Source organism: Panthera onca, chromosome C1 (genome assembly GCF_046562875.1).
Source record: "Panthera onca isolate mPanOnc1 chromosome C1, mPanOnc1 haplotype 2, whole genome shotgun sequence".
Taxonomy (NCBI): domain Eukaryota; kingdom Metazoa; phylum Chordata; class Mammalia; order Carnivora; family Felidae; genus Panthera; species Panthera onca.
The window spans coordinates 54,358,853-54,386,683 of NC_138346.1; the positions used below are offsets into that span (position 1 = coordinate 54,358,853).

The 27,831-nt window shown below is 36.5% G+C and overlaps 1 protein-coding gene and 1 long non-coding RNA gene across 11 annotated transcripts in view; one reads left to right on the forward strand and one right to left on the reverse strand.

Moving 5' to 3' along the window:
• The window catches only part of ZNF385B (zinc finger protein 385B), a 401,094-nt gene that overhangs the window by 311,788 nt on the left and 61,475 nt on the right, over window positions 1–27,831 (forward strand). For 7 of the 9 annotated variants that reach the window (XM_078451131.2, XM_078451129.2, XM_060621996.3 and 4 more), the window contains 2 exons: window positions 2,362–2,507; window positions 23,860–23,898. In XM_078451131.2, coding sequence (XP_078307257.2) covers window positions 2,362–2,507; window positions 23,860–23,898 — 185 coding nt within the window. The remainder of the gene's footprint in view (window positions 1–2,361; window positions 2,508–23,859; window positions 23,899–27,831) is intronic. The other 2 variants (XM_078451132.2, XM_078451130.2) reach the window with 1 other exon arrangement.
• LOC132671324 (uncharacterized) lies at window positions 10,896–27,618 on the reverse strand. Of its 2 annotated transcripts, none has more exons than XR_009607051.3 (4): window positions 27,454–27,618; window positions 27,269–27,387; window positions 15,818–15,887; window positions 10,896–11,068 (listed from the first exon to the last, which is right to left on the reverse strand). It is a non-coding gene; the product is annotated as an uncharacterized LOC132671324 (long non-coding RNA). The 2 variants fall into 2 exon arrangements; XR_009607050.3 differs by lacking the exon at window positions 10,896–11,068 and adding an exon at window positions 13,418–14,111.

Genomic DNA, 27,831 nt, shown 5'->3' on the forward strand with positions numbered 1-27,831 from the left:
ATGATGGCAAAATAATTCATCCGTTCATCAGGCAGCTTGAAGTAGAATAGTTCTGCATACTTTCTAGACTTTAGGCTTTTGACAATTATAATAATTGTGAGTTTTAAAAGGCCATCGTTCTAAAATAAGAAATATCTCTTTTTTTCAATTTAGCTACAGTTTTAAAGCAAAGCTTTTAAAATAAATATTTTAATAAGTGCTTCTGCAGCATTTGAAATACTGACATAATATATCATCTTGGATCTATAAGCTCTGAAGTTAGCAGTGACTGTAACGTCACCTAATTAGAAGAAAAAGTATAATTAAATACAGGGTGGTCATGTGAATGCCAGGCTGAGATCAGAGTATTTACTTTAACATCTGAAAAACAACATTACTGTTTGATCTATACTTTTGGTTGATTCTATTTTTGCTGAGTCCTACTCTACATTCCCTAATGGATGAGGCTGACCTGAAGACTTGCCATTACAGATAAATGCTTCAGACGCCTTTTTCTTTTTTTCTGCTTTTAGGATCAATGTAAATAAGGCATGATAGTCCATTAAACACTATTACTAATAATGTTCTGGAATGATTTGAAATATAATGCAGAGTTTATTAAGAAAATCCATTATCCAAAAATATATCATTGAAATAGAAATTTTAATTATTCTGGAACACTGTGTGAGGACGTTGGTAGAAGTTTTAATAGTTGGAGCATTTCCCCATACTGTTTATTTCTCCTTTAAGTCAGTAGGAGATTTTTGGCATATGATTATTTGTGGTCCTATATAGACATGCTGGGAGAAATTGGAACCCTCATACACTGCTTGTGGTACTATAAAATGGCTCAGGCATTTTGGAAAACAGTCTGAACATTCTCAAAACATTAAACCATATGATTACCATATGACCCAATAATCCCCAATTCTACTCTTGCGTATATAGCAAAGAGAACTAAAAATGCATCTCCACACAAAAACTTACAGACAAATGTTCATAGCAGCATTACTCAGAATATCCAAAAACATTGGGTTGGGAAACAACCCAAATGCCCATCAACTGATGAATGAATAAGGAAAAAGTGAGTCTATTTCAATGGAATATTTCACAGCCTTAAAAAGGAATGAAATCTCATACATGCTACAACATGGATGTGCCTTGAAAACATTATGCCAAGTGAAAGAAGCTTGTCACAAAGGAACTCATATTGTATGACTTCATTTAAATGAAATGTCCATAATAGACAAACCTAGAAACAGAATGGAGTAGTGGTTGCCAGGAACTGGGCGTGTTGAGAGGAAGTGTGGAATGACTGCTAATGGGTATTTTCTTCTAGGGATTGTGAAAATGTTCTAAAATTGATTGTGGTGATGTGCACCGCTCTGCAGAAATGCTAAAAACCATTGAATTGTATACATTAAGTGGGAGAATTGTCCAGTATGTGAATTACATCTCGATAAAGTTATATTTAAAAAAAAAAAAGGCACATCTGAGCCTGTGTCTCAGAGAGCCACCTGCATCAGCAGCTACTCACCTACAGTATGTGGAGGCTTCAGAAGAATGCTTGTTACTGGAGAGGAGTGCTTTAAATCTCCCACACATGGTGTAGCCCAGATTCCTAAAGAGATGACAGCTAATTTAATTGTTAAAAAAAAGGGGGGGGGGGGTTAGTGGCTACAATAACACAAAGCTCATTAGAAATAAAAGTGGAGACAAATACTTGAGTTCCTGTCCCAACTTCTCCCCGTCCCCCAATACCATGCCCCACCCAGGCAGTAATCACTCCTTTTGGGTTCCCTAACTATCCAATGTCTAGACTACTTATTGCCCTCACAGCAAGGGCAAGCTTCACTTTGGTTTTTTTAGAGATAAAATTGTTTGAGTCATAATTTTCTTGGGAGCAGTCACTATGAGTCCGAGGTTTTTTGTTCCCCTTGTAAAAACCCTATAATTATCTTTGATGTGCATAAAGCATGCCTACTAGCTGTTCAATAACTGACTAGTAAAGAGCATCTGCTGCAAGAACCTCATCCCCTCCTCTCTCCTACATTTTTGACTACTCAGCGACAATGGTTGAACCCACAGGATGATCTCATTCTGCCCCACCTGCCAGCAGGATCTGTGTAGTTTGTATCTCTGAGCAAACTCTGAGTTTGTATCCCTTGGCCCCTGCCGTAGGGAAGTATTCTGCATCACTGTCTCACATAATGAACAAGAAGACCCCTTTTAACTGTATTCTCTCCTCCTGTGCCATTTGCTTACTTTCAGCATAACTCTCTTGCTCTGGGGTTGCAGCTCAGCAGTCCTCTTTTTGCATGGTTGGTTGGGGGTAGATGGATAGGAGGAAGATTGAATTCATTTTTGTTTTGTTCTTGGCAGGCAGTACATGCCACACTGCTACACTTCCTGCTCTTGTGCGCACACCTACCCTGATGATGCAGCCTTCACTGGATATCAAACCATTTCCACTGTCTTTTCCAGTGGACAGTAGTTCTGCTGTGGGGCTCTTTCCAAATTTTAACACAGTGAGTAAATGCATTTTTATTTTATTTGTGTCCTCCTCAATCTCTTTCATTCCAGTTGTGAATAGGCAATAGATAAAGCCTGTTTCCAAAGTGTGTAAGTTTAGACCATATATTGGTTACACTGACCAGCTATGTTGTGCAAGATACTCCTTCTCCTGTAGGGGTTAGTCCAAACAATAGCCAGCATATTTCTTTTACAAATATTCCCACAAGTGACTTTTCACCTGTGGCTTTGAGCAGTTTTGACAGACTTCGGTGGCTTGAGAACCTTATTATTTCTGGGATACTATTCACATGCTCAAGAACACAATTTAGAGATACCAAGCCACATTGATTTTTCCCTACTACTAGAAAGAAAGGAAATGCTTTAACTACCTAGATACATTTTTATTTGGGACATATTTTAGATCTTAACAAACAGATTTTTTATTGGAAAACTACTGTGGATTATGTGAATGTGACTCTATTTTTTAAAAAGTACTTTAAAGCTACATATTAATTGTCTGCATGATACTTTGACATTCCCTTTAAAACATACAATAAAGATTAGTGAATTACCTACAATTACTAATGTTCTTCATTCAGGTCAGCTGACTGTTTATCTGAATGAAAGACATTTTGTAGGCATGCCAAGTGGAACATGACACCTTTCAACAATAGAATTCAGCATAAAATCAGTCCACAGCCAAATGCTAAACTTGTAGGAAGAGAAAAGGTTAAACAGTTCAGGTGATTGTATGAATTGTTTGTTTAGTCAATAAATGCAGTCATTTGGGACCTGATGGTCTACATGAATTATACAGCATTATAGAAGCTGCCATAATCAAGAAAAAGAATTGCATTATCAACACCACCAGACAGTGAGCATTTGAAGTATTGCCAAGTGTTTCCTTTTGCAAACTTATCTTCTGTATGAAGTGAGACAGAAAGAAGATTTTTCCTCAAGGCTTGTTAATAAATCTGCTGATGGGCCTTCTGTCATGGCTTAGTGTCGTAAGGTAATTAGGGGATAGGGGATCAGCCTTCTTTTTAAGGAGCACTGGCTGTGACTTAGCGAATAAACAGTTGAAGTGAATGTTCACGTCTGTTTGGGTTTTTCAAAGACAAGTCAAACAGTTTAAAAAAAAGAAGAAGAAGAAGAAGAAGGCATAAACAGGTGAGCATCATTTCTAGCGCAGTGGAGCAGTTCAGTGAGAGAAATCAGGCCTGCCCTGACCACTTTAATCCATCAGGAGTAACCACCCAAAACACCACATCGTGCCATTTCAAACAACTTGAACTCAAGCATGCCTGTTGTATCGTCTACTGAAACATCGGTGATACATTCCAAGCATAACTGAATTAAACTATACTTCTTAAAACACTTACTAGGTGTTTTTATTTTGATTAATGTGCATTTAGAAGACAGCATTTGTAGCCACTGCAGAAGTCCAGCCACTGTCAGGCAGGCACTGATCATGTGGGTAGGGTAGGCCTGAATGGTTCCTACTGCAGCTCATTTTTTTTTAACACAAATAATACATGGATACTTATTTCAAAGATTCAAATAAAACAGTAACATTCAAAGCAAAATGTGTAAGTCAGCATTCTCTGCCCTGTGTATATGTTTACTCCCTTTGCTAGAGGAAAGCACCCTCATAGGCATCCTTGTCTTCCCCTTCTAGAAGTGTGTTATGTACATACTTAATAGGAACCCAATCACAGTTGTCTTTCTACAACTGTGATGGAATGATCGGCACTATTCTCTAAGTTACTTTTTTCAACTATCAAAATGTCTTACGTATACTTCTGCATTCTTAACGGCTATAAAAAATGGAAAGAATGTCTTCATAATTTTAAGGTAAAAATACGGTTTCATAATGGTTTACTAATGTTGTGTAGGGCTGATAGACATACTAACTTGCCTTTTTGTTTGTTCCATATAGCAATTAACATTACGAAATCTTTGAGAAAACCCAAAGCATAATTCTATTTTTATAAAATTTTTTAATGTTTATTTATTTTTGAGAGGGACAGAGTGTGAGTGGGGGAGGGGCAGAGAGAGAGGAAGACACAGAATTCAAAGCAGGCTCCAGACTCCGAGCTGTCAGCACAGAGCCTGACGCGGGGCTCGAACCCACAAGCATTGAGATCATGACTTGAGCTGAAGTCAGACGCTTAACTGACAGAGCCACCCAGACACCCCAAGCGTAATTCTAATAGGAGCTCACTTTTTTTTTCTTGAAAGAAAATAAACTAGTAATTTTCAAATGGAAATACTTTTGGTTATGATGAAGAATATAGCAAAGAACTACATGAAATAATCATTTTACTCTCTGTATTATATTACATCCAATGCATTTGGTGGGCAGTGAGTACTTCTGGTAGGATATTAAAAATTAAGTCACTGCAAGTGCGACCCTCTATCATCTGGTAAATAATTTATAGGATCATTGGACTACCTATGATTTTTCATTGAGTTACAGCTTCAATTACTCTACTCTTTTCCCTATAGACTATTCCATCCCAGTGTCTAACTCACCTCATAAATTTCCTAGGACAGTTTCATAAAAGTCATTGTCCACATTTTCCTAGGAAACATTTTTGTATCACTAATAGTAATTATACTAGATCATTGTATATTTGTGAGGTTTTCTATCCTTCAAAGAACTCAGGCCTTAGAACATTTTAGTAGACCATGATTATGATTCAGTTCCTATTGTCTAGAGGAGAGAGAGTTAGTAATGGAAGAACTGAGACTTGAATTAGAATCTCCTAACTTCAAAACTCATATTCCGGCTTGTCCGCGTCTTTGGATCTTTCGGTCCATGTTACCTCCCACATCATTCAGTGTGAACAAAGCTCAATCAGAAATCTTTTGTGCTCTTTTCTGGAAGCATGGTAGCCAATTTTCAGCGGAATCATTACATAGAAAGAGGAAAGAATTTTTTGAATGTGTAAAAAACAGAATATATATTAAAAAGTTGTAATTTCTTGTTAGCAAATTTTAAAAACCTATTCCATTCAGTAGTCCACTTGTTCTTTGAAAGGCAAGGTGAATGCTATTATAATCACTTTCTTTTTAACCAAAGATAGTATTAGTAACTATAAGAAATATATTTTAACTCGTAATTATTATCAGAAGAATATAAACACTGTACTCTCATACCATAGCTCAAAGTTTTAGAATTTTGAAGTTCTGCTGTCTTCTTTAAGCAGAATTTTAAAAATGCATATAAAGTAATGGTTTCCTCCTGTTTTTGTAGGGGAGAATGATAATGTTGCATGAGAATTATAGCAAGAATGAAATGGGATTGTCATATTCCAAAATGGGATATTTGCCTGTTGTATATTAAATGGTACACAATGAAGAGACATGCTTCACAACATTCATTTAGTGGCTGTCTTACCATCTACCCCACGACTGACAAAATCTCTCTCAGTGTTTACATGTGAAGAATAAGCAAATAATTCAAGACACTGTCCAAACGGAGCTATGAAGAGACATGCTAGGAAAGGCAGAGTGTAGATCACTGATACTTTCTGATGGGCTGCATGTCAAGGATGCAGGTCTGGAGAACAATGATGTTAACTCTGCACTTCAGCAGTTTTACTTTACAGGGGGGCTGTTTTGAGTCACTTACAGGTAAAAGGCTCTGTAAACCACAACAGCAATGTTTAAAGATCTCAACCTTTATATCTAAAGCCTAATGGGCTTCTTTGCCTAGCTACCAATTAATGCTCACTTCCACCACTGCCCCACCTTCAACCATTTGTCGTTCAGGGCCGACTTAGATATCACCTCCCTCACAGGAAGTTTTCTGTGATCTGCGAGTCTGCATTAAGTGCTATCCTCTGTATTTCCAGGGTACCCCCGGATTACCTCCACTATAGCAGTTGTCACACTATAGTCTAATTAATTACCCAATTATCTATATTAACTAGAATGTCAGATCCTTGAGGACAGGGCCTATGGTATGTTCATTGCTGGATGCCTGGTATCTGGCTCGAGAGCTCAGTAAAACTTTTCTGAAGGGAAGGAAAAAAGGAGGGAGGAAAGGGGCCCAGTTTTTTGCTTCTCAATGCACATGCTCCCCTACCCAGCAAAGGAAATACCAACATTTCTGAGCCGTATCTACGCATGAGGTATTAAGCCTAAGTGTTCACTTTCATTTGTATTTCTCTGGGAACTGTCATCCTTTTTTTAACTTGAGGGCAATAATTAGTTACAAATTTTTCTGCAGCTCTAGTTCTGGCTTCCTCTGTGTGGATGGTATGGAAGCTTTGCAAGTATCTACTACATTTCTTGTCCTGGGTCCTACTCTTAAGAGCAGTTAGTTTAAAAAGAAAATTATTCATTACTGGGTTTTATTGAAAACATAATATATGCACTAACGAGTACTGGATTTGATGAAGAGGATAAACAAAATAAGTAAAACAAAAATTCCCTAGTGTGCAAGAAACTTCTAAGAAATAGAATAAAAAAGACTAGAAAAGGAAAGATAACAAAAACCAAGAAATATAGGCAAAGTAAAAATAGTTACTGAACTTTACAGTATTATAGAAGAGCCAGAAAGAATGATTTGTTTTGTATCCCAGTAGAGCTATTTTCATTATTTTATTTTTCACTTTGATTAAATTTGTCAAATGCCTCATGGTCGTCCTTTAGTTACTGTACATAATGTTTTGGTAGCTACCAAAATATATTCAATTATTTCTATTAGAATTGGAATTTCTCATTTCCTTTACTGTGGATCCAATTGTTATCTTCATTCAATCCAGATAATACCTGGTATTTAATATATGGTGTTTAACAAGCAGGTAATACACGATGTTTAATTCTCCATAAGAAGAGGCTGCTTCAGAATTGAAATAAATTGCATATTTAACAGGATGGATAGTATCAACTTATTATGATAAAGTAAGTCCATTAAGAAGCCAGGTCCACACACATACTGCCATGGACTGAGTGTTTGTGTCCTCCTCCCCAAATACGTATTTTGAAGCCCTAACACCTGCAGATGGTATTTAGAGATGGGGTTTTTGAGAGGTTAGGGTTAGATGATCATGAGGGTGAGGCCCTCATAATGGGATTAGTGCACTTATAAGAAGAGACCACAGAGAGCTTTCCCTCTCTCTACCATGTGAAGACATAGTGAGATAGCAGCCGTCTGCAGCCAGGAAGAGAGCTCTCACCAGGACCTGAAGATGCTGGTGCCCTGATCTCAGACTTCCAGTCTCCACAATTGTGATAAAATATATTTCTGTTGTTTAAGCCACCCACTCTATGGTATTTTGTTATGGTAGCACAAGCAGTCTACGACATATATGCAACTTATATATTGTATGTGATGATAATAGGTCAAGTTCCTTTTTAACAGCCACATACTGGATACATACACAGATGTATTTGTGTGACTCTCCATAGCTATAGATATAATCACAAGCCACCTCAAGACCACAGTCACCTATCAATTTCTCTGCTGATTGGCAGGTATTTTCCATGTCTACTATTTCAGATGTCTTTTTGAGTCCTGCCTTGTTTTTGCAACTGCTCTAGGAAAGCATGAGCACAATAGCATCACAGATGCTTTATTGCAAGAGGCTCAACAATCTTATTTTTGTGAAAAATAATCTGATTTTTCCTACATACCTTGAAATTATTTTTTCCTGACACATTAACAAATTTGTGGAACAGAATAAAGATGATTTCTAAGCATACAGTCCCAAATCACTGTATGCCTCTGAATCACCCATGCCAATCTGTGAAATGATCTATATATCTACTGTTTGTCATTCTAAACCCTTGAGATTCTAGGCCATCCACAGTTTGGTAATCTCAATGAATATTTAAATTTTTTTTTTCTTGGGACGTGTGGGTGGCTTAGTTGGTTAAGCATCAGACTTTGGCTCAGGTCATGATCTCACAGCTCGTGGGTTAGAGGCCCATGTTGGTATCTGCATGGACAGCTCAGAGCCTGGAACCTGATTCAAATTCTATGTCTCCCTCTTTCTCTTCCCCTTCCCTACTTGTGTTTTCTTTCTTTCAAAAATAAATGAACTTTAAAATTAAAAAAAAAAGCTCTAAAATTTTTCTTTCTTGTACCAGAAATAATAATATATTTATCAAGGAGGTACAAAATAAAGAAATTGGGAATCAAAATCACATTTATTTTGCTATTAATTCATGCCATGTTTCTCATGATGTTTTACTGTAAGGGAACCTGAAGTAAGCCAAAACATTTAATTTTTAAATCTATCTTTAATACTTTTACTATCTAATGAAGTCTTGATTTAAACATTTGGATACATACTTTTTTATCTGATTTTTTTTCATTTAATTTAAACAAAATATTTTATCTCTGCTAATGTAACCAACTGTAAGGGTTTTTTTTGGTTTTTTTGTTTTTTGTTTTTTTTGTTTTGTTTTTTTTTTGCCATTTAAGCCTTCTTTTTTACTCTAGTAATGCTTTGCTCTCATTAAAAAGTTATATATTCCCTATTTCCTGGGATGTTAGTATGTCCAGCTACTCGAAATGATACATTTGTCCAAATAAAAAATAGAATGAAATAGAGATAAAATAAATAAAATAAAATGGATAAGAAAATAAATAAAATAAAAAAGAGAATATGGTTGAATTTTTATTTTCATGATATGCTTAAAATATATTGAAGGATCCTATTCTTCTATATGTTCTAGTGAAATGTATATTAGAATATGCCAAGTTGAAATTTTCCATGGTTACTGAAATTTACTTAAAGAGGGGGGAGGGTGAAGGCCTGTTGCTGGACTTAGAAAAGTGAATAGCAACACCCTAGATCATTTGAAAAAAAAATGTTTATAGGAAATCTTTGAAATGTCGTATAAAACTAACAAAGATTTTGTACAAATATTTAGGTATAAATTCCTGCCTGGAAATTTTTACAACTTTATTCAATATGACAGAGAAAAATTATGTAAACATGACCTGGGAGGAAAAAAACTACATCGTGACCATCTATCTATACTATTGTCTCCCTCTTCAAACTACAAACATATCTTTTAAAAATTTAAGTCATGTCCTTTGCCCTATTCAAAGGGTCAAGATTTACCTATTAAAGACTTTGTGTTCAAAGCTCCCTTTACTCACTGTTGAAACCTCTTTAGAATATGTAGATATTATTTATACGGTATGTATACATGTATGTTTATATAACGTATGGTCATATGTCTTCTCTCTCCCTAAATAAATTATTTGTCTGTGGCATCTAGGAAAAGGCATTCATTCACAACCACTCACTAAATGTCTATGCATGCCAGTCATTGTGCTAAGAAAGAATTACAGTGAATAAGACAGAAGCTGCTCACTGTCTGATAGACATTACTTCTTCCTCTTGTAAAATTCACCATAACATAATAGAGGATATTGTTGATAGTCAATAGTCAATTCAGTTGATTAAGCTGCCAAGAAACATTAGATTAAGACCTTGATGGGCTCTTATGCAGTAAGGGAACACAAGGTTTCAGAAGCCTGTGAAAAGAGGCATCTATAGTCCCACCACGCTATGTCCTCTCACATGTCCCTTTCATTATCCCAGTCTCAACCTCACATGGCTCTGGGACCTCATCTTCAGTGCTAGGGTTTCAAGGATTATGTGTACTTGGAGGGCACATCAGATTTTCTGGCAAGACAGGTCTTCAGTCTTGGCGCTGTCCCAGCACAGCATTTTTCAAGAGTAGAGTCAACTTGGAAAAAGTGTCTATGTCAGGCCATCTTCTTAAAATAATTTATCTTATTCTTAACAAATCTCCAGTTAATTAAAAGGAGAAGAAACCAACAACAACCTTGTTCTTAGCTTCTCTCAGTGACCAAGTCTTTAAGTGCCAATGATAAAGTAGGGGAGCTTAATAAATATAAAAAAGTAGCAAAATATTATTGTACCAAACATTCCCTTCAGCCCAAAATGTTATTTCCAAATTGGTTGCTCTATAAACATTCATTGATGGTGGTGTTTTCTGGAAAACTTTTATCAAAAATTTGGGAATCCATCCAATAGCCAACAGACTGGGCTTTTTCTTTTTCTTTTTCTTTTTCTTTTTCCTTCCCCCCCCCCCCCCCCTTCCATCTAGATTCTTGTATTCAGAATTAGGTCTTAAAACTCTTTGGGGGAAGGAAAAACATGTTTTGGAATATTCCAATCCCTTTACTTTTAGAACTGTCATTGAGGGTGCTAAAGATGAATTGGAGTGCTATTTAGCAATCTGTGAAGTTTCAACATCTTTGCGGAACCAAGTAGGAATCTTGGAAAAATATATTTTTCACAGATTTAGCTGTCAGTTTAGATGTTCTTACCTTCCTTTTTATGTTCTGATGCTTGAAAAAAGATTGGGAAAAACTTAAATTATATGAACAACACTTTATTTTCATGGAATTCTAGTATCAGAGGGCTTTAACATATTTTCAAGACATTCTAGGTTAATTCTTCTAACACGCTCACATATAAAATAGGCTACGAGTGTCATTGTTGCCCCCTTTTTGCAAAATGGAAGATTGAAGAATATAATCCAGGCTTCACATTTCTTCCAGTAGATAGCTCTGCCACTGAAAAGGGAAAAAAGCTAAATATTAGACAAGCAAGAGCTGGTCTCCACCCTGACATATTTTGAATTTAAATGTGTATCTTTCTAACAAGTTATTCATGTGGGACATATTTAAGTACCCAAAAAATCCTTGTGGCTCCTAAAGTCAGATTTAAAAAACTCTCATTTGATGTGTATTCTATTTATTTTATTTTTTAAGATTTTATTTTTAATCTCTACACTCAACATGGGGCTTGAATCCACAACCCCAAGATCAAGAGTCACATGCTCCACCAACTGAGCCAGCCAGGCACCCCTGCAAGTGTATTCTACTTAGAAGATAGACTTGTCTTGTCAGTCTCATACTTTTTTCTTACTGTGAATAGTTTCTACAGCCAAGTAATGATGTGAGTGTTGTAGTAGGACACATATCTGATCTCTTTCACAGGTTTATGGTTTACAATAGAGGTGTACATTAAGTCTCCATTAATTATAAATATGTGTCTGGGTCTAATTTATCTTTTTTTTTATGTAGACATCAAACATTCATAGTATGTAAATTGATTCATTTTCATAATAATATAATCAAACCCAAAAAAACCTTCGTTTCCCAAAAATGAGCTGAAGCTATTAGAGGCTAAAATGATTAGTAACACCACTATTACATAGTGTATACTTAATTGTCAATTTTGAAGTACTTACCTTCTAAAGAGGTGTTGGCATTCATTTAGTCAGTCACTCATTCATGTGTTATATCTCACCTCCTCCCCAAAGCCACCTGGAATGTTCTCTCTGATCTCAAAGAAGTAATTCTGTTTGCCTTGTTCCAAAGTAAATCTGTAGCTATTCTACCTGGTCTTGATGCTGCTTCATGCTACATGGGGAAGCAGGAGGCAGAGTGAAGGACAGTGAGCTACTTCTTTGCACAGGGAAAGAGCATTGGACTGGGAGCCAGAACACTCATTCATATCTGGACTCATTCTCTTTGATCTGGAGAAAGTCACTTAGCTCCACTTTTCCTCATTTTAAAACCAGAGGTGATAATACCTTCCTAATCTATATCATATCATGAAAATTTAAGTTTAGTATGTTTATGGAGAACTGAGGATATGACTGCATATTTAGAAAATTTCTGAAATTTAGTGTGACTGTGAAAAAATCATAACTATACAACCTATCACTATATTATTTTTTAAGATTTTATTTTAAAGTAATCTCTACACCCAATGTGGGGCTCAAACTCACAACCCTGAGATCAAGAGTCACATGCTGTAGGGACTAAGCCAGGCGGGCACCCCATTGTATCATCATATTATTTTTAACAATCTAAAATTCCATGAATATCAAATGAGATCATGTTTATGAAAGGACTCTTAAAATGGCAAAGCTCTATTCTTATAAATAATATTAATATTAATATTTCTATCCCTTTGATCTCATCTTCCTAGCCAATTACCTTAAACAAACCAAGTTATATTCATCACTGGGGCTGGCTTTGTGCATTAGAGCAATCCTATTTAAGGTAGATGCTAAGGATATATACATGGCTAAGACCTGGTTCTTGAGTTTAAAACATTTACACTCAGCTTAAAAGAGTTGTGCTTGGTACTAAGCAAGCACTCAATTTACATTAGCTGAATGAGATAGTACTAGGGCATACTTAAAGATCAGAATCACCTGACTGCCTAAAAACAATGAAGAGAGGCTATAGCGGAATTTGGAGCAGGGCTAGGGAGAAGGTGTGGAGTGGAGGTGGGGAATAACCATACTGGTTTGGTTGCATTCCAGTTTGCCTATTTACTTTCAATGATATTTAGACTTTAAAGGCTATGGATAAAGGTATTTTGAACCTGAGAGCTGTGCACTTAGGACACATTGTCATTGACTCCTAAGATGTAATAATGTTTTCTATTACATTTTTAAAATATGCTTGATTTCCAAACATAGAACCTTTATTCTCACATTATTCATTAAACGACTAGTAGTTAATGTAACAGTTTAAAAAAGATTTTAAACCCAGTCATAGAAGCCAACATATTAAATTATCCTTCATCTATTGATAATGGAAATTTATTCTAAAAATTATTTGGACTTCTGACAATTAGAGATCTCCATTGACTCTGTGTCCCCCCTTTTTCCTGAATTTCAATTGCCAATCTATGAGAAGAACCCATTTAACCTGTGTTCTGAGCAGTGGCATCTAACTGTAAGTTTGATGCTTATTCAGAAAAGATTTTGTATTCTATCCCAAAATATTATATAGACATTAAGAGTATGCACATATGTATGAAAAACATTTTTTTCTCAGAATACAACTATCAGCCCAAATAAAAAGTTAAAAATTTTATAAGCCAAGATAACCATAGCTAATAGCTAATAGGAACAGCAGAGAAATAAATCAATCTTCACACTTGTATGAGGAGAAAAAAGGCTCGAAACAGATATATTTTCAATCCGTTCCTTCATAAAATAACGTTCTAGGAAAACAGCCTATAGCCCATAGCTCATCCCTCCTTGTGCAATCAGACACTCCATTGTCTTCAGAGGGAGACCTGCTGCCTCACAGGCCTGGCCCCTCTTATGGGTGAATAGCTTCTGAAGAAGCATTGTGACATCTGGATGTGGAGTTCTTTGAGGCTGCAGTTCTGGGGAGAACCATCATTTTGTTACAGAGCAAGAGTTCTATCTGAATTTCCTGGGAATCGGTCATCACAGGAAATTATCAGCAATTCATGGACTTTCCTTTTTGCGTTTGCTTCGGCCTCGAGGGTAATCACAAAAGATTATAGTCTCCATTTCAGCTTTCATATCACTGAAATATTCTTCTCTGCCGAGAGCATGATTGATTTCCAGAGGCCAGCTTTTAACCCCGAGCTTCAGGAGGCCGGTTGCACTGCAGTGGTTTGATAACTGCCAACAATTGTTCTTGTGATACTGTTCTGTTGTGAAGCAGAAATTTGATGATTCCTGGATAATTATACAAACCCTTTTAAATCAAGTGATATATCCACTTCTTGTGTTGTTAGGTATAGGTATTTGTTCCATTTGAGTAAAGATGTTAAAGGCTGGTGGAGACAAAAGGGTGAATAAAAATTTCAGGCGAGTGTTATGAAGGCTTTGATGTGCCAAGCATCCTGATTGGCTGATTTTCAGAATGGAAAACAAAATAATTTAAAAATAGTTCTGAGAATCTTCATAAGGAGTAGATAGATTATAAACCAATGGTTTATAAGCCAATGGTTTTGGCTCCATAATGTGAAAACTTTTCATGAATGTTACTGAGGGATTCTGTATTTCACAACAACTTGTTATGTGGTGCATGTAGGTTTTTATCCATGGCTTGACTAGGAAATGTTGATGCAATATCCACGGCCAAAATATAAGCAAACTAGACACATTTACGTGGTGATTTCATTTTCTGTATTCATTTTTCTCTTATATATGTTGCTTTATTCAGAATATATAGAGGCAGAAAAGGCTTTGTGTATATTTGAAACAAATCTGGTGGATAAGATAGCTTTGCCTAGAAGTGACTACATTTCCTTCCAAATTCAGAAGAAAAGGAAGACAGTTCAGTTCAGACTACTTTTAGTTTGAACTGTAGCTCCTTGCAATCACCTAAAAATGATTATAAATCAAATGGATAAATGTCAAATGTCAAGCTGTACCATTAACAGAGCATTATTCAATGAAGCAATTATCATCGCAGAGAACAGAGTAGGGCACAATATGGAAGCTCTTTATTTTACTTTACAAGTGTGGTATATTTTGTATAGTATAAATGCAGGGTTGGACCCCAAACCTTTTTTTGCTGAGAAGAGTTAATATGTATACACATCCATACAAAAAGGCAATAGCAAGGTGAATATATGACATAAAATATTTTTGATGTCACCTGTCCAGAAAACCACTCCGGGACCACTTTCCTAATAAAAGCCCTAAATGTTAAGTGTTATAAGATAAGCTTGCAAGGAAGAGGACCAGTAGAATCCACATCGATGTAATCATGGAAATCTTGGATGGGAATCAGGAAACAAGAACAGATAAAATATAGGATGCTCAGTTGAAGTAAAATTTCAGCTAAACAACAAATTATTTTTAGTATAAGAATATCCTATGCAATGTTTGGCACATACATATATTCTTATTAAAAATTATTTGTTGGGTTTTTTTAATGTTTTATTTATCTTTGAAAGGCAGGGAAGGGCAGGCAGAGAGCTGGACAGAGGATCTGACACAGGCTCTGTGCTGACAGCAGTGAGCTTGATGTGAGACTTGATCTCACAAATCGTGAGATGATGAGCTGAGCCAAAGTTGGACTCAACAGACTGAGCCACGCAGGCACCCCCAAAAAACAATTTGTTGTTTATCTGAAACTCAACTTTGAGCACCTTATAATTTTATTTGCAAATCTGGCAATTGTAGCAAGAGATCTGGGTTCTGGTCTTGGCTGAAGAGGTTCAAGCAACTCACTAAAATTCTCCAAATCTTTTCTTATTTTCACATGAGAAAGCTGGACTAAAGTCAGGCTGGTGGGTGTGGGGCCTGGCCTACCGGTTTTACCCAGCATGGTTTTCAGTGTTTATTGTATTGAATTTCCAGTTAGGATTCTGCTTTGGGAGGGGGGGTGTTCTGGGGCTCAAACTAAAACAAATTAAAAAACAATTTGAAAATGTAAATTATCTCTGACATTTTACCACTGTGTAAGGAGAGTATGGCAGGGAGAGTAAGAGCCCGAGATGCCAAGGATTGGAGCATTGCAGCTTGTTACCTTGCATGGAGCCTTGTCAGTCTTCAACTGTCAGGTTTCTTCCTGGCGCAAGGGTTAGAAACGTGTTGTCCTGCATTTGGGGAAAAAACATTCCATTTTCCACTTTGCTTTGCAGAATGAAGAATACATCCCAACACGCCTGGGTTTCTGATTTTGCACTTCTTCCTGCCAAGTGGGGTTTTCTTTTCATCTTCTACCTTTTTAATTTGTGTCACGGACCTGTTTTGCCTCAGCATTGGGATATATCTGATTAGTTACTGAACAGCTTTTCAAACTTAGCTTTGACAGAATGGTTTTGAGAGGATGTCAGTTAATGTATTTGGCTGCTTAGGAAGCATATTGATTTTTAAATCAAAAAAGCTCATCACTTCCCTAGTCTCTTAGAAAGCCTTTGTAACATTTTTTTAGCCTGTTTACCAGAACACGGGCAAACATATTCTTACTTACTTATACATGGAGACCTTCACTGCTAACTTTTAAAGCTACATTTGTAAGTATCAGCAAGTAGTCTTTAGTTACTTGTATGGCATTTTTTTTTTCTCCTAAAGTATGAAGAATTTTGTTTTTTGAAAAGATATTTCTCAGATTTACTTTTGGCACTCAATTTTATGTTATAGCAGTTTAATCTGGAAGACAAAGTTTTGGAGGATATTTTCAAGTCACTATTTTAAAAACAAATGGAAAGGTCAAAAACAAAGTGCCTATCTTCTATCTCAGATATATTAGCCTATCCTTCCAAACTTCAGGATGGGATGTCTTTTTCCAATGTACTGTACAATAATCGCTTCTCACGATCTGTTCTCAAATGAATCTCTATCTTTTTGAGTATTTTGCACATCTGTTGAAAACCTATTCTTCAGTCCATAATCCCAAAATATTCTATTTCTTTTTTTTTTATTTTTAAAATGTTTTAATTTATTTTTGACGGAGAGAGAAAGAGACAGAGACAGAGCATGAGTGGGGGAGGGGCAGAGAGAGACACAGAATCTGAAGCAGGCTCCAAGCACAGAGCCCAAAGCGGGGCTCGAACTCACAAACCACAAGATCATGACCTGAGCTGAAGTCAAAAGCTTAACTGACCGAGCCACCCAGGTGCCCCTCTATTTCCTTTTTTATTTTGCCCTGAGAAGAGACCACACTAAATGACACAGGAAACAACTGATCGATTTAGTTTAGATTCTCTTGGTGAATCCAGTTCCTGTTCCCATCACTCTGAATCATGTACTATAACTTTGTTAGTGTTGGGGGGGGGGGGCAGGCAGGTAACATAGTTTATTATCAACTTTGCATATCTTAGCCTTTTTTTTTAATTAATTTGTTTTGAGAGAGAGAGAGAGGAGGTTAGGGAGGGGCAGAATGAGAGGGAGAGAGAGAATCCCAAGCAGGCTCAACACTCTCAGTGCAGATCCCAGTGTGGGGCTTGAACCCACAAAACGTGAGATCATGACCTGAGCCAAAATCAAGAGTTAGATGCTTGGGCGCCTGGGAGGCTCAGTTGGTTGAGCATCCGACTTCAGCTTGGGTCTTGATTTCACAGTTCATGAGTTTGAGCCCCACATTGCACTCACTGCTGTCAGCAAAGGAACCCCCTTTAGATCCTCTGTTTCCCTCTCTCACTGCCCCTCCCCAACTTAAGCTCACTGTCTCTCAAAAATAAATAAACTTAAAAAAAAAAGAGTTGGATGCTTTAACGAATGAGCCACCCAAGCGCCCCAAGCTGTTTTTGAAATATGAATATTTATTGAGTTGCTATTGAGAAATATAGATACTTTGAAGGTAGTAACTTTTTCACAGAAAAAAATATTAATAGCATTTATCATTTTCTTCTTTGCTATTAAAATTCATAGTAGAGCTAAATTCTTATTAATTTCCTAAAAGATTCCAGGTAGTTTTCATTTTTCTTAAAAATTTTCTAAATTTTCTTACATTCTGTCATAAGGGCATCTAACAATTTCGTAAGAATTTTTTTGTTATTTTATCTTTGACATTACTGATCTTTCATATCTGTATGCACCTACTGGCCAAAAAATATTTTAGTTACAGGAACATCAACTCTTAAAGATAATACAAAAAACTTTCAAGAACTTTCTTTACATCCTGATGGAAAAACACCTCTGCTAATGGTTTCACATCAAAACATTTGCTTATTTAAGAATGGAAACAAACAAAGAAAAGCGCTGGGTTTTCTTAGGAGATGTAATTCAGCTCATTACCTTAATGCTTTTTCCCTGCATTGAAAAGGAGCAGTTACTATTGGAGTTGAGGGTGGTCTGGGCATTACATTAACCAATTAGACATTTCCAAATGCATTGTTTAACCTGAATATGGGTAATGTGCAATAGAATGTTTTAGTTTACTTTATCTATTGTTTGAATAGGAACATCAACACCCAAAACGTTGCATATGTGTGTCCATGCAATGAGGTCTGAGCGAACCTTCAGTTAAGTCTCATACCCATTGCAGACATAAATTGAAAGTCTTATTTGTTAAACTGAACTTTTTGAAATGCTCTTTGATGTGGCTTCTTAAATTACTCAGCGGCATAACTACAGCTTTGCTGCATCACCCTTAATCCCTGGCAGCATGGAAAATCACCAGGCATGTGGAGCCGCCAGGAAAATGGAACATTTTACATTTGTACTGACCACATTGGTTTCATACAAGGATGTACTGTCAAAATTAGACGTGCGGCTTCCGTAGGGCACCCAGGTCTAAGCTTGCAGCATCTCCCACTAACAAAATAACTACTGTCTAAAAAAGAACTTAAAATGTATTCCTTCTACTCAGAATAATTTTAAAATTATCTGTCAAAGGTATTAAACTGGTTTTCCACTAAAGAGAGGGAAGTGGTGAAATCACCCATTCATTTGCTTTTAGTCTTTTTGTTTTTACCATTTAGTAACTCCTTAAAGTTCTAAGAGTGTTAAAATGAAAAATATTTTTTATTATTTTAGAGAGGGAGCACATGTGCACAAATGGGAGAAAGAAACAGAGGGAGAGAGAGAGGGAGAGAGAGAGAGAGAGAGAGAGAGAGAGAGAGAAAATGAATCTTAAGCAGGCTCTACTCTCAGCATGGAGCTGAACTCAGGGCTCAACCCCATGACCCTGGTATCATGACCTGAACCAAAATCAAGAATTAGTTGCACAACCGACCAAGCCACCCTGGCTCCTCAAAAAAAACATTTTCTTGTAATATGTTCATAACTGTTAGATCGTGGACCAAATATGTACTTACCTAAAAAACACAAGAAGTAGCATACTCATTTTGCTATTCGCTAAGTACCAGGCCAACTGCACTGCACAGAAACCCACTAGGATGGTTTGCAGGTGAGAGGCCTCTAGCACTTAGCGCTCATCTTTAGAGAGCTTCCAAAATGCAGATCACTGTAGTTGCCCTTTCCCTTGGGAAATGATGATGAGCGTAGTGGCTCTGACAACCAGCTGTTATCTTGGTACTTGGTAGTTAAAGGACATCCTCTGCAGAAATCTCACGGACCACTTTGAAAGCTGAAGAACATGCCCCTTACTTTTACCAGGTGTATGATTCTGAATTCTGTATCAACTTCCCTAAATCATGGAGTAATGTCATTATTTTTACATATTTGGTATGGATTTATATGTAAAAGTATCAACCATAGTTGTATCAAGACAACCAAAATGTTTTTAGGAATTATCTGTGGTATAATATTGTGGGTTTTTTTTTTCCCATTCTCCTATCTGATTTTTTTTAAGGTACTTGAAACACCCTGATAATACCTTATTTATCACTTTAGATATATGGGTCTGTTCACCTACAACATTGTATTTTTGAAGCCTTGCCTTCATTGTTTGTCCAATTCCTAAAACAGTGCATGATAGCCAAGTAATCAACCTTTGTTAAATCAATGAATTTTCAAGAAAAGATAGTGTTTGTGCAAATTGCAAACCATGCATTTATAAAAGTATGATGTGTTAGAAAAGGAGCAAAAAGTCCCAAGGACTGTCTAGGTTGATATGAAACACTTAACCTCTAAAAATGTTGCCCCTTTTACTATCAGAGTGATCTTGAATTTTATTTAGGAAGAAATCTTGAAATTTATTAAGGCAGAAACACAAATCTCTTAGCATTCTACATTTGTTTTTATTCATCCAAAAATAAAACTAAGTTGGAATTTCTCCAAAACGCTCCTGGAAAATGCAGTTTAATTTTTCTTTCCAAATAGATCTTCAAAATAGATCACAGGGTACTTTTGCTTACTCAGTCATCCTTACTGTCACTGAAATATACAATCTTGCTTGATGAATCCCAGAGCTTTTCAAAGAGGGTCTGACAATATGGAATTTCAATGAAAGATGTCAACCTTTCTAAATTAATTTAAACAATAAAGGGGAGGTGGATGAAATTCTAATCTGTGCTCTACTCTGATTGGTTGCTTCAAATCTCTGGGCCGACTCCACTCATATTTTCTATACAGAATAATACTGGCCACCATTAGGGAGACCCTAGAAAGGGATCCTGGGATTCCATTTCATTTCTGCGCAGTCACGTACCTCAAAATACTTAGCAGTCTGCAATATTTGATAAAGAAGTAGTAATAGCCATAGTAGAAATAGCTTTATTGAGACTAAGACTAAGATATAATGTGGCCTATAATTTTCTTAGGTGTGTGTTGTGTTACTTTAGACTTTATACCAGTTCTGAATGACTGCTTAACTTTCCAGTAGAGGAATGGTATCCCATTGTAGTGGGGACACAATGGATTTGGTTTGCAAGCCACAGCCAATATGTGGTTTCAGCAAAAAGCTGGGGATATGTGGGGGAAGCACCTTTCCAGACATACCACTCCTGGTTGAATCAACAGTCTGTGAAGAGAGTGGCACGCCATTTGTCTTCCTTTCAGTGACAATGACGGAATCCACGTGGACCCCTCTAGGGTGCTCTGGGTAGGAGAAGCAGTGTCAGTACGGCAAGTCTCTGCACTTACACATTCCAGATGCAAAAATGCAGGTCTAATGGTAGCATGCAATTCCAGTGTGATGTTCCATGTGGTTTACTTTTATTGAGCTTTCTGATTTGAAATCCCAAACAGTACAAAGCTGCGGTGGTTGCGTGAATGTTGCCAATGATATGCACTTGTTTCTATTTCTTGATCTTTGAGAGAAGAAATGTGTCTTTGTGATGGTTGTGTCCGTTTTGTTTCTATTTAAGTTTTCAAGGATTTGAAAAAAGTAAAACAATAATAGTAAGGCATGTGGTCAGAGTATCCAAATATAAAAGGCAAAACCTTTTTTGAAGGAACTGCAGAGGAGTATTACTCTTCAGTGATGTAGCCATCACTTTTAAATGTGTCACTTCATTATATTTGACATTTTAATGAACCCCTATTGTCACATTCTTTTCCATAAATCTGAATTTTAAAAAGGAAGGGATGAAAAACTGTCATTCTTTCTGTACTATTGTAATTTGATAATATTGCCCTTAAAAAAGTGATACTTTGCCAAACTTCCAGAAAGTCCTACATCACAGGGTTTAGTAGTTGAGGTCCTCTGGGCAGTAAATCAAGGGCAGGTGTAAATGATGACCATCCCCTGCTCTGTGTAATCTCTGAGTGTTCCCTCTAGGTATTTTTTTCTGGGTGCAAGTCCAATGGTTACAATGGGGAAGGAGGACAGGACACCCCCAATTTTTACATATGGCTCTCCTGAAGTTACAGAAGAAGAAATGGGCTTATTCTAAGAGTGACAAAAATGGATCAGAAACAGGAAAACCCAGACTTCCCTCTTCAGGAAACTTACTTAAGCATCAAGAAGGCCTTCTGTGTAGCTGGAGTAGACAACCGCCTTCCAGACTGCAGAAGCGCTAGAAACACTCACCCTTCCTTCAAATCTCACACCCATCAGCAGCACCACCCACGCTGCCTGTCATCCCTGCTCCGTGTTCCATTAGCGGGGAGCAGCCTGGGAGAGACTCCTGCCTGAGTTTGAATCCTGGCTTCAGACCTTTGGACTCAGGGGTGACAAGCTATTAAATCTCTCAAAGCCTCAGATTCCTCATTTGTAAAGGAGAATGATAATCGTATCTGCCTTGTGCGATGGTGGAGACTGCACAAAATAATCCCTTTGGGTAATTCCTGGTGCGTGGTAAGAGCTCTATAAATCTAAGCTGCTCTTATTATGATGTTTATTGTTGTTATTCCACAGCTAAAAAAGGAAATGAAAGGAAAACACCCCTAGGAGGGTAACGCATTGACATCACTGTTAAAGGGAGGATCCTGGATGCTTAAAATGTGAGAAAATCAGAAAAGGGAGAAAAGAAACCCAAAGTAGGGGTGGAGCAAAGAAAATAGACTTTTATGTACCTTCTCATGCCTCACTATTTTGCTTAACAGTCGCTTCTTTTTCCAGTCCCAGTTTATACTGTTGGGTTTTTGTTTTTGTTTTTTTCATGTTTTAATTTTTATGATTATAAATATGTCCTTATGTTGGACTCATCCTACCCTATCTAGTCTGGAACAATATCTGACATATTAGGCCTGCAGAAATGTTTGTTGGATGACTGATTTTTATTTTTATTTATTTTTTTATGTTTATTTTTATCTATTTCGAGAGAGAGATAAGGAACAATCAGGGGAGGGGCAGCGAGAGAGGGAGACAGAACCCCAAGCAGGCTCTGTGCTGTCAACATAGAACCCAGTGCTGGGCTCAAACTCACAAGCCATGAGATCATGACCTGAGCCAAAACCAAGAGTCGGTTGCTTAAGTGACGGAGCCACCTAGGTGCCCCTGGATGACTGATTTTTTTTTATTTTAAAAGTCAGGGATGCCTGACTGACTCAGTCAGTGGAGCATCTGATTCTTGATCTCAGGGTCATCAGGTTGAGCCCCACGTTGGGTAGTTGGGTGTGGAGATTACTTTAAAAAATAAAGTCTTTAAAATAAATAAAATAAATACATTTTAAAAGTAAAAAAAAACAGTTTATACTTCCATTTAATAGAAAAAAACTAGTATTGCCTGTTCTATTGTACAATAAGTGCTTACCAAATGCCTTTCAGAACATTGGTTAAAATAGATGACTAAGTTTCAGATGAAATTTTTCCATCTTTGAAAATAGTACAGATACCTGGCCACTTAATCACATTGAAGAAAACCTTGTAAAAAAATAAATAAAAAGAAAAAAGAAAAAAAAGAAAGCCTTGTACAATCCTTGAGCAGTCTGTTTTGCTTTTTAATTGGGTGGTGCTCAGTTTATTCTAACACCCAGACCCACTTGATGGCTAGTGCAATCATTTTAAGACTCTTCCAAGAATATAAATCAAATTTCAGGCCTTGTGAAAATTGTTGAGATAGTAGGGAAGTTTGTATTTCTCTGTTCTTTGCCAAAAGTTCCCGCTAGCAAAATTACCTACGATCTAAATATCCTTGAGAACGAAGCCATTTGGTGATGTAGCCCCTCCATTCAATTCTCTCTCCACCCATAGTGTTCCTCCTGCCTTTAGTGAGGTGCTGCTGTGTTTCTTTTCCCTGAGGCTAAGTTTTATTTGCAGCTGCATATTTTTATGTCATAGCCTACACTGTGAAGACGTATATTACTTTGTGCTATGCTCAATGAAAATAGTACTTTTTAAAAATTAATAGAGATTTATGGTTCCATAATCCTGGTAAATACATCAAAGATACCTGTTTGCTCTTATTCTGATTGAAAATATAAAAGATGGTGTGATAAGGCCAGCTTCATTAATTCATTTATAAGTACTGTAATATAATAGTTCATTTGTCCACACATAGCCTCCAATTATCTCCTCAATTCCTGGTAATAGCCACAACCCCATCTTTCATTTTTATTACCTACCAGTTAATTGCACTAATAGGTTTAGCTTTTCATTTCTACATGATTTTCATTAGGAAAAGTGGCAGGTGTTAACTCTTGCTGCTTTTTAGTTAGTAAGCATTTCAGGCTTTTTAATCAGAGATGAGCAAAGAAAATAAATTTTTAAAATTTCATGAAAATGTGCTTGCTAGCCTCAAAATTCCAGATGACTACTTCTAACTTTTACTTTTTTAGAAAAGAAGAGGCTTATTTGGGACCAATAAATTCTGCCAGGTAAGGAACATTGGAAGCTAGAGCTGTGTGGAATTTTTTTCCTTAAAAAAAAACAAAACCTTTAGCATAGTGTACAAAGAATCACAATTTTCTCAATCCATATACAGCTTTCTTGTGCAATATAAATGAACATGAGCTAACTTAATATGAATATTTAACAAACTATTTGTTCATTTTAAAGTAATATAAATATTTTAATAGAGATGTTTGAAAACACTTGTTTATTTTGAATAATCAAATGTCTATGAGAAAGCCAATTGATGTTTGAAAGAAAATTCATACTCTCATTTAATTGTAATATCTCCAATAATTTTCCTGAGTATTTTACATATGAGATCATTATGATACGTATATATACTTTTGACTATACTAAACTGACCACTTGCATCTATCACATTTTAGGATTTATGAGAATGTTTTATTCACCCTGATATTTTATTCATCCTGAAAACTGGGAATTGAATAAAAGAATTACCACTAATTTAGTTATCCATATCTCATTATAGTTACAGAGAACTGACATGCATTCGTGGAAGAAAAAAAATATAAGTTAGTATAAATTAACATCGTAGTTATTATTTTCATCTAACTTGTAGAGTGTTACAGAAATGCCAAGAAAAGAATTCAGGATTTTATCACTTAATACTTTTAAGAACAGAGAGGGAAAGATCGGAAAACCTTCTCTCTGTTATTCCATGTCTGAATCCCACTGAAATGACTCCGGTACTTGTAGCTCTTGTGTCTGGTGGCAGATACTCAAAATCAGCAAGATAGTGTCTGTTTCAAGGTATCAGCTGAGTTGGCAAGTGAACAATCTTTTTTAGACAATTTAAAGTTTTTTTTCAACTGAATTGTGCTCCCCGAAATGACATTTGAATAAGAAATGTAGAGGGGTGCTTGGGTAGCTCAGTCAGTTAAGTGGTCAACCCTTGATTTCGGTTCAGGTCACGATCTCACAGTTCGAGAGATGGAGCCCCACGTTGAGCTCAGCACGGGACCTGCTTGGGATTCTCTCTCCCTCTCTCCCTGCCCCTCCCCTGCTCACACACTCTCTCTCATAATGAATAAAAATTTAAAAAAAACAACAAACAAACATAGAATTCTGTGATAGCAGAGGAAGACAAAAGAGATTTAGACGGGGGAGGAGGGAAGGGGAGAAAGAGGGAGGAAGGAGAAAGGGGACAAGGGGAGAAGAGGGGAGGGGGGAAAGGGAGTGAAGGGAAGGGGGGAAAGGGTGGGGAGTGAATCTTTTCCCAAAATCTCTGTAAAAAAATATAGAGAATCAAATGGAAAATAGAGAAAATCTGTTCCAAGTGAGAAACATAGGGGATAAAATTTTTACATGATTAGTGGTAAGTTGTGCAAAGGATAAAAGGCAGCAAGAGTTAAGGACAGGTGGCAAGTAATGGGATAAAAGGGCTGTGTGTTCATTTAGTTGATTTTATGAAGATGAGTAGGATTATGTGTATAAAGTAGAGAAGTCAATTCTGGTAAGCATTTCTTGAAGGAACCTCCTTAGTTTATTCTTCAGAGAACAGATGGCTGGGAACCTGCCTGCCTTTGTATCTGGGGTGCTCATCCACAATTCACCTTTTAGGATAGATTGCTCCCAGCCTTGGGAACACTAGGGGATATTTTCAGGCTGATGTGTTGCCAATGTGAGATTTAAGTAGAATAAAGTTGTACTAGGAGCTATTTGAAAAGTTATATTGGCAGCTAACAATTTCAAAATTTTAAAAGGAATGTTTATATTCAAGGGTCATGTTGGAGCTATCAGCAGGTATCTTGGTTTACTAAAAACTTGGGGCTAGGTTATTGTAGATGTGTCTTTTGTCTTTGTTTCTATATGGTGGTATGGGAGCCACAGGAATATATGCATTTATTTTAGATAATGAAAGTTTTCATTTTTAATGTTAGTTTTCTTTTTTTAATGTAAGAAAGAATACATTAAAGCTATGATTTCATGAATATTATGGCTATGTTGTCAAAAAGTCAATTTTATTTTGATTTAAAGAAAAAATAAGTAAATAATAATAGCATAATATATGAATATGGCAAGAATAATGAAAGCAGCATACAGAAAACTGGTGTTTGGGAAAAATTCATATAGTTTTATCCCATGTAGTTCACACAGAGCCAGTATTTTTCAGACCCTAAGAAGAGATAACATCAATAAATTGCTCTTATTTTTAATCTTTGCAAAACAATGTACTATTTTTCATCCTGCCATTATAGTTAGGCTATTTTATTTTTAAGCCTGTTCAAACTGATTTGCCATCTCTAGTAACAATCAGAAAATATAGTTTCAGGGCGCCTGGGTGGCTCAGTCGGTTGAGCATCCGACTTCAACTCAGGTCATGATCTCATGGTTCATGAGTTCGAGCCCTGCGTTGGGCTCTGTGCTGTCAGTGCAGAGCCCACTTTGGATTCTCTGCCCCCCCCGCCCCTCCCCCATTCATGCTCTCTCTCTTTCTCAAAAATGAATAAACATTTATTTTTTAAAAAGTATAGTTTCAGGGTGCCTGGGTGGCTCAGTCGGTTGAGCGTCCGACTTCGGCTCAGGTCACGATCTCGCGGTCCGTGAGTTCGAGCCCCGCGTGGAGCTCTGGGCTGATGGCTCAGAGCCTGGAGCCTGCTTCCGATTCTGTGTCTCCCTCTCTCTCTGCCCCTCCCCCGTTCATGCTGTGTCTCTCTCTGTCTCAAAAATAAATAAACGTTAAAAAAAAAATAGTTTCATGTTTTACAAGGGGATGAATGAGGCTTAAGTGTATGCATTTGTGAATAACCTAAAAAATGAAATACAGTTCTATTTTCTGAACTTTTGAGATTTTCTTTACCTGTGGAAGATTTTTTTTTTTCTCATTAAGTACACTTAATACATCAGTTATGACCTTGAACGAAAGAAATCTCCAGATTTTCCAGTAATGATATTTTACATTTAGTAGTTAATTGTAATACTCTTAACAATTTTTCTTTTTTATGTTTTAAATTATCACACATAAAATTGACTTTTTAGGGGTGCATGTAGTTCTATAAATTTTAACACATGTAAATTCGTGTAACCACGACTACAGTCAGGATATAGAATAGTTCTGTCACTCCAGAACATTCCCCTCTTCAAATTTTTGTTCTGTATAGTGGGAATACATTGTCCTGTCATGCCCCTTAAACTCTTAGCAAAAAATAGGCTACTTTACTATTCAGTAATTCTGTAATCCACCCTCTTTTCTAATGTACTTAAGTTCTTCTAATTGCTAATTTTGTACTTTGTTGATTTATATTCCTGATCAGGGATGGTATTCATTTCTCTTCTCTACCAAATATCATCAACTAATCCAATCCTAAACTCAAACCTCAGGAGATTTCCTACCTGATGGTGTCAGTGGATCTGTCCTTATTCGCATTACATTGGTTTATAAGTAATGCTTTGTTCATCATCCGCATTGTTTTTTGAACTGCCAGTTGTCTGATGTTAATGCTGGAGATTATCTGGAGTACACAAGAGAATCACCGCTCTGTCTCTCTTTTTATAGGCTCTACAAATAGTGTTCTTACCTTTTCACGGTATTTTCATGGCTTTATGCCATACTTTGTCTATTGTTGAGTACTTTCATCACCATGAGTTTCTTTGAATATGTATGGAACATGCAAACCAAAGGAAGGAAAGTCACAGGTTATAAGTCAAAACTTTACTTGATCAGTAATTAAACAAAGGTTGCATGTTAATCTGCTTTGGGTATTTGAGTGTACAATTGTGACATGCATTTCAAGTAGGATGATGTCAATCTATAGCACATAAAACATATTATTTTAACATAAAGATCAGAATTTTCTATGTTGTAATATGAGCCTGTCATTTACAAAATTTTGCCATAAATCAAAAATTTAGAAATTTAAATATATGCATAGTAATCATCATTGAGGTAATTTCAG